Raw genomic sequence first — 8,048 nt, 5'->3', positions numbered from 1 at the left:
TTTGACCTTTTTTTTTCGTTTTTTTCTTCTTTTTTTTCTTTTTTTCCTCTTTTTTTCTTCTTTTTTTCCTTTTTCTTCTTTTTTTCCTTTTTTTCCTCTTTTTTTCTTCCTTTTTCCTTTCCTTTTTAATCCCGACATTTCGACTTTTTTCTCAACATTTCGACTTTTTTCTCGACATTTCGACTTTTTTCTCAACATTTCGACTTTCTTCTCAACATTTCGACTTTTTTCTCGACATTTCGACTTTTTCTCAAGATCGTACTTCATTAACATTAATCTTGAAATTTCGACTTTTTTCTCGACATTTCGACTTTTTTCTCGAAGTGCATAATGAAAAAAAAAATCTTCCCCCAGTTATAACTAATATAGATACATGCAGCATGTGTTGTCTTCATTGTAAGGCTTATACAAAACTTTTCATCTTTTGCGGCTCCAGACATATTTGTTTTTTGTGTTTTTGGTCCAATATGGCTCTTTCAACATTTTGGGTTGCCAACCCCTGCACTAGGCTGACAGATATCTAACAAATTCATGCTATTTATAAAAAAAAAATAAAAAATAAATAAATAAAATAAATAAAAACAACAAAAAAAACACCAAATAGACTGAAAATGGGGTGTTTACCATTATTCAAAGGATTTGAAGAGCTTTAAAAATATCAAGGGTTGAAAGAGGAACTTTATTAAAAAATTAAATTAAAAAAACAAAAATGTCATACATTGGATTCATTACAAATCAACTGAAATATTGCAAGCCTTTTATTATTTTAATATTGCTGATTATGGCTTACAGTTTAAGATTAAGATTCCCAGAATATTCTAATTTTTTTAGATAGGATATTTGAGTTTTCTTAAGCTGTAAACCATGATTTGTCCTTAATAATTTGGTGTTATTGGGAAAATTCTTCATTCACAAATGTAGATATTTTAAGACCAAACCGTGTTTGGCCCATTGGAGAAATGAGCTAAAGCTGTCGAGTAAGTCTTTGAGTCTTGTTAAAGAAAAGAAAGCCCTTAAACTATTTTCTTTACTTGAAAGAGATGATTTAATATGAGATGGCCCTTGTGAGTTATTTTTTTTTATTTATTTATTTTTTATTTTGTACAATAATTAGATTCTCAGTGTATATTTTGTAATACTGATGTCGCTCAACCCAAGGCAAAAGTTTGTAATTCTATGACGTTTATGTGCCTTGTTTGTTTGTATCTAAGTTTCAATAAAAAAAAAAAACTTGTCCCTCGGTGAAATGTCGCCATCTGCCGGCGACCACCGGTACTACGTTGCAGTAAATGCCAAGCTCACAGTTTCTCTGCTGACACGTATTTCTGGAGATTACGTTTCCTGTAATGCCGCCCCAAACCGCCAGGGGGTGCGTTCTTTTCCTGAATGGTTTACCGTCATCTCTACTTGATTCTTTGTTTAGCTTCCGGCTTTTCCGGTCACAGTGAACAATGGCGGCCGAAAGAGAGCGAGAGATGATCTTGCTGGAGATGCAGTTGTTGAATATCGATGAAAGTATCCTTCTCCTGAATCGAATTCTTGGCAACAAAATAAGGTCGAGGAAAAGGAAGAGATGGGATGTGCGCCTGTTGAACCAATCAGTGCTTGGTCGACCTCTGAAAAACGAGGAAATGCATTTCGGGTAACTATTGTTCTCCCCCTGCATTCACATTAAAGCGTCAACAGTCTCCTGACGGCTGCATCGCTGCTTGGTGGATAAAGCTGGTGCTGTCGACGCTGCAGTGGGCGGGGCTAACGCTGCAGAACTGGAGGAACTACGTTCACATGCAGTCAAAACTTGGGTTATTGATAATATTCCGGTTACTGAAACATTCAGAATATTCTGTTTACATGCGTGAGCAAACAGGGTTATCCCTGTGTACGTGGTAGTTAATCATTTGGGATATCTTGATCAAACCAGCGACGCAATGACGCAATTAACGTCATTTCCGCTTCTTCTTCAAATTCAAAACAAATGCTGCTTCGCGCACTTTTCGCTCACCTTTTTGTAATTCTTGCTATCGCGCGTCGCCGCTGCTTATTTACATAAAGTTGAGATTTTTCAACTTCAAATTGACGCTCACGCTGCCTCTCGACGCGGGTTTTAATAGAAGATGAATGGCTGCCGGCGGGCTATGATGCCATTCATTTTCTATGAAAACGCACATCGAGAGCAGAGGTGTCAAAAGTATTCACATGCATTACTCAGGTAGAAGTATAGATACTAGAGTTTAAAAATATTCCTGTAGAAGTTGAAGTATCAACTCAAGTTTTTTACTCAATAAAAGTATAAAAGTACTGGTTTCAAAACTACTTAAAGTGTAAAAGTAATGTAAGGGGAAAAAAGCCATTAAGGACAAAAGCCATTGAAAATGAATGCATCTTAGTATAATGCAAATATATTAAAGAACCATATATGTGTACTATTGAGCATTAACATGTGTTTCAGAGAGCATGAGATATGATGACTAGTTGCCTATAAGTATTGTAATGGTGCAAAAAGTCAAACTTCAGAGGCATATTATCATTTATCCTAATGTTTATTGGAATGTACATCCAAGTTTAGTTGCAGGAATCTGAGGGCAACGGATGTAAGAACAAAACTGGTAAAAAGTACAGATAATTGCGTGAAAATATAAGGAGTAAAAGTAAAAAGTCGCCTGAAAAATAATTACTCCAGTGAAGTATAGATAACCAAATGTTCTACTTAAGGAAGGGAACAAAGTATTTGTACTTTGTTACTTGACACCTCTGATCGAGAGGCAGCGGGAGCAGCGCGTCAATTTGAAGTTGAAAATTCTCAGCATCATGCCTTATTTCATGCATAGAGCAGTCTCAAATTCATATTAAACTGATTTCAGATGTCTTGTACCATGGTTTTATTACGTGGTGTGTATTTTCAATGTTTTATGTAGGACTAATGAGATGGAAATTAGCTTTCTACTAAATCTGGTGTGCCAATCTTGTTTCTTGTAAATGATCAGTGCAAGCACATATCCCTAAACTACTAAATAAATAAATGGTATGGAAAGTCATTTCCACCAGTACAATAAAAATAAAAAATGCAAAGTCATAAATATGACATTTCAGTTTAAAAGTTGAAGTTATGTGATAAAAAGTATGTGACCTTTTATCTCATAATTTTGATTTATCATGGGGATTGTTGTGCTTTTACCTTTTGGAAATGCTGCTTTCATTCATTGTATTGTATATTATCTTCTCCTGGACAACTTTTCAGACTCACACATCTTTTCTTTCTTTCTTTTCTTGTTTGCTCCTGCAGGAACTTTAGAATGTTGGCAAGTCGATTTGACGATCTAGTTTGTCGTGTGCAGCCGCTGATATTTCACCAGAGCACACACTCCATGCCTGTTGATACTATCCAGAGACTTGCAGTTAGTTTGCAAATTTTAGCGTCTGGTGGCAGCCAACAGTCTGTTGCAGCGAGCTATAATATGTCCTCCAGCACTGCGTCTGGTGTACTGTCAGAGGTCTGCAAAGCTTTATGGACGGCCCTGCAGCCTGAATTTCTTCCATGCCCATCAACTACCCAGTGGGAAGGTATTGCTGCAGAGTTTTGGCAATTGTGGAACTTCCCGAACTGTATAGGAAGCGTCGACGGGAAACACATCAAAATCAAGGCACCGCGACGCTCCAAGAGTGGCTACTTCAAGGGTTCTCGCTCCATTGTTATGATGGCAACATGTGATGCAAGGTATTGCTTTATTATTATTATTATTGAAAACAGCAAACAACTGAAGACCCAGGGGTTACATTACATAAAAAAGTTGATATTTAGTGTTTCATTAGCCTTTAGATGAGTGAAATTATTAAGTAACTTAAAATAATGCTCAATTTCTTTCTGATAGGTATCGCTTCACCATGTTGGACATGGGCGAATATGGAAGGGAAAGTGACGGGGGCATTTTCAAGGAGAGCAAATTTGGTTCGATGCTGCTCGACGAAGAGCTCAATCTGCCCGCACCAGCGAAACTCCCTGGAACACAAGTCCAAATCCCCCATGTGATTGTTGGTGATGCTGCCTTCCCCCTGCACAGCAATCTCATGTCCCCCTTCCCAGGTATGGCAGAGACATAATTTCAAACTTAGTTGTCTCTGTAAAGGCCACTTACTTTTCTTTGTACTTCACATGATTGTGATGCAACAATGTTCCATTTGTTAATACTCTACTGTGTACTTCCCTACGCAGGGGCAAATCTGAGCATGGAGAAGCAGAACTTCAATTACCGTCTTTCCAGAGCCAGGCGGGTCATTGAAAACAGCTTTGGAATCATGATGGCAAGGTGGAGGATTCTTGGACGGGATGTTGAGTTCCTGCCAGAGAAGACCGTGGATGTTGTAAAGGCATGTGTTGTCCTGCACAACTACCTGGCCTACACTGACGATCTGAACACACCAGAGACCAAATACATACCACCAAGCTTTGCGGACTATGATTCAGGTGGATCAGTGGAGCCTGGGGAGTGGCGAAGCCTGGTAGCAGGGGACTCAAATCTGATGGGGCCCATAGATCCCTCACATATGTCAAAGAACCGTTCCAACACAGCTGCCCAGGCTGTCCGCAATCAATTGACTGCCTTCTTTCTGTCACCGCAGGGAAGTGTGGAATGAATCTGCATGTCTTGAATCATTAATCCATCCATTGAACCAGACATCCCCCTCTGTCCACCTTCTTCACCCCTTTTTACGAAGATGGTACCATGTCAGTACCAAAGTATCCTGGGTCTGTTTTGGATACAACCTGAACAAATCCAGAACAATTTCTCCAGGAAGGAAAAAAATAGACAAACAACCAAACAAACAAAAAACCCTGCAAAATTTATAACAATGTGCTCGATTTAAAGCAGCAACAGCAAGAACAAAATACAAAAGTAACATAATCAACAAAACAAAAAGGAAAAAAATATTGCACATGATTCCTAAAAAGAAAAGTTTATTTTATTTGATCATCCAATTCATAGTTTGATGAAACTTTATATCGCAACAAGATAATCATTTTTCAGCACAAAGCCTGATACAAAATTGTTAACTATGTCAGCTAAGCAGCTTTCTTTTTAAATGCAGCTTTGTTGTATTTACAGTCCATCTCCTTCGTATTTCTAGGCCCCACTTCTTCACACAGACTTCCCGTCATCCAGATAAATGCCACTAAATGGATCCATTCCTCTTTTCCTCACTCTTGGTCTTCTAGTTCACATTTTCGTAAATCAAATCGTTTGATTTGCCAGAGTTTGGCAAGTTAGCGCTGTTCAGCCCAGATCCTTAGCAGCTTGTTTCATTTCACTGCAGTTGGCATAAATGTCATTCTTAGTTGTCTAGAATTAAATCAAAACATTTAAGGTGTTAATTTTTGTGCAGGTAAATTTAATTAGATTCCTGAGTTTTAAAATTAACGTATAGGAGGTAAAAGTCCATTTAAAGTATCTCCTTGTCATCTTTAAAAAGTTGACCAGAAGCAGCAGTGTTGGTTTCACCTTTACTCAGAGCCCTGAAAAATACAAAAGAACATATTAAAAGTAAAAGAAACTCATGTATTGGTCCATTGAGTGAGGCCACAGCAGAGGCAAGTTCTTGGGGAAACAAATCACAAATGAAAAATAACTAGACTGGTCAACCAACAGAAAGTGGGTCACATTAACTGATTGGTAACCAAGAGGCTTGAAAAATGTTAAGCAACTGAAGTAAAACATCAGACAAAAGATAAAGTATGAAAGTCCTGAGAGTCATGTGTGCTTATGTGGTCAGAAAAAGGTTAGAGGGAAATTTGAGAACATGAAATAAGGATGATATCAGTGTTACTGCTGCTGATTGATACTCAAGTTTACCATCAGACAATTTTTCTTTTTTGTACATCTTCTATTATTTTCAAACTTAAAAATGTTATTAACGTGTGTTGCTTTTGGAGAAAATATAGAATGTTCCACAGTCTTCTTACGGTGTCATGGTCTTTATCTCTTTTTCTTCTTTTATTTTGAGTCTTCTTATGTTAAACCTGTATCCTACTTGCTGCCCTTTGATTTTGTACTCCTGTTAAGTTGGTATGCTTAAATTCCTGTTTTATTTCGAAACAGTTTTTCTTACAAGTGCGGTATCTTTTTTGACTTCCTTCCTTGGTCACATCCTGATTTACTCCCACCTTTTTCGAATTAGTCCCTGAGTATTTTTTTTTGTGTGTATATATATCATTTATAGGCTATATCCATGTGAAGACGAACTGCTTATAATTTAAAAAATATTCTTCGTAAAGACGGAGGCGTGCCAGTAAATACAGTATGTGCATCCACATGAATTTACTCAATAGCAGGGCTCTCAAGCATTCCATGACATGCAAGTGAAGTGAGTCAAACTATTTATTTTACAATAACCTTGTAGTGTATCGAACCACTCACCTACCTTGTAACGAACAGCAGAATACACACCACGAATAAAACCGCAGATGTGCTGATGAAAACAGGCAACAACACTCCACCTGTAACACAAATAAAATATTAAAATTAGAATATGCAGTCATGTCAGGACATTAGGGAATAATAACAATGAGGGCAACATCTGCCCTCATTCATTGTACTCCTTTATAAAGTGTGTAATGATTATGATGGCATTTCCAATTCATTTGAGATATTTTTACTATATACTATATATTTTGGATTCTTTTGCTGATACAAAAATGAAGAGCAAACCAAGCATAATGTGTATGTGAGCTATTCCAGGCACGCAATACTCTCGTCACGAGGGATGCTACAATCCGACAGTGTTCAAATATTTCTATTTTTATAATCTTAAAGTGTATAACACCACAAACATTGAGTATCTGTAACTGAGTGAGAGCTGTGCAAATAAAAAGATGCCACACCAGGCTTGTATATCTTCCTCTTAAAGTCATAAATGAACTTAATATTTGTTTTTCACTTCCTAAATTTATTTTCTGTTTCTATGTATTTTCTGTGTAGTATAGAGCAAAGAACATGGGAGTATACCCACCTATTTTTGATACAGCATCAGGTATACCCACTTCTCAGACCAATCTGATCCACATCATTCAGTTGTGATCTTTTTATTTGCACAGCTCTCATAAGCATAAGGGGGGACCCTCCTTCGGCAGCAGGGCCCCCCCTTATGAGCCTGGTCCTGCTCAAGGTTTCTGCCCTCCTAAAGGGGAGTTTTTCCTTGCCACTGTTTGGCTTAACTTGTTCGTTATTAGTAATAGAACGTTTCTGATAATAGAGCAAAAATGCTCTGTGTCATTTATAAAAATGAGTGTCATTCATATCAAATATCCAGGACACAGGCATGAGAAGAGGCCTCCGTACAGCACAAACATCATTACGTCGCCATTGAGGCTGCATAAGGTCTTGGGTAGGATCTGAACAGATAGTCAAGATATCATTTAAAAAGATTTAAATGGAATTAAAAGTAAACGTTTTAGATATTTCTAAGTGATTTGATTGGAAAATGAATGATATAGAATACCGTAGATTTTTATTACATTAGTATTTATTAGATTAGTAAAATCTGACATAAAATAAAATACAATTATTTATTTATTAATTTATTTCTAAATGGTTTTAATATATGGATAATTAATTAATATATGGATCCTGGATAGATGGATGGTTTTAATATATTGAAATGAAAAACTTTTCTAAATGCCATTTTTACTGTATCATTCGGAATGCATTGGGTGTTTTATTCATTTCATTTTTAAAAATGTTTACCTTTTATTTTTAAGTGGTTCACAGGTCTCAGAGATTGTTGTATAACATATGAGATACCGAGCATTATAGACCCCTTTCCGTGTTTGTAAACAAGCAAGCTGCGCGCGCATTGTTGCAGCAGAAAGACGGAGTTCATGACAGTTTACACCAGCCGATTGACGGAAAAAGATCGTGGAAATTACGTTACTAAACTAACTTTGGCGGATGGAAAGCAACTTCCTTCCCGGAGGAAGATATCACAAAGTGGCCTGATGTCCAATGGCCGGATATTCATCTGTATTTGGTTGAGAAACCTAGTGTTTACACTCAGGA

At 37.1% G+C, this 8,048-nt stretch overlaps 1 protein-coding gene across 1 annotated transcript; it reads left to right on the top strand.

Moving 5' to 3' along the window:
- The first annotated feature begins 1,435 nt into the window (after positions 1 to 1,435).
- Positions 1,436 to 6,891, top strand: LOC133437693 (putative nuclease HARBI1). Its single transcript, XM_061717322.1, has 4 exons — positions 1,436 to 1,642; positions 3,284 to 3,715; positions 3,870 to 4,081; positions 4,211 to 6,891. Exons 1-4 carry the CDS (start codon positions 1,452 to 1,454, stop codon positions 4,630 to 4,632), a joined length of 1,257 nt encoding a protein of 418 aa, XP_061573306.1. The 5' UTR covers positions 1,436 to 1,451; the 3' UTR covers positions 4,633 to 6,891.
- Positions 6,892 to 8,048: the final 1,157 nt, after the last annotated feature.

This window comes from Cololabis saira, chromosome 3 (assembly GCF_033807715.1).
Source record: "Cololabis saira isolate AMF1-May2022 chromosome 3, fColSai1.1, whole genome shotgun sequence".
Classification (NCBI taxonomy): Eukaryota; Metazoa; Chordata; class Actinopteri; order Beloniformes; family Belonidae; genus Cololabis; species Cololabis saira.
Note: the sequence above shows the minus strand (reverse complement) of the source record. Positions and strands in the feature narration are given on the sequence as shown.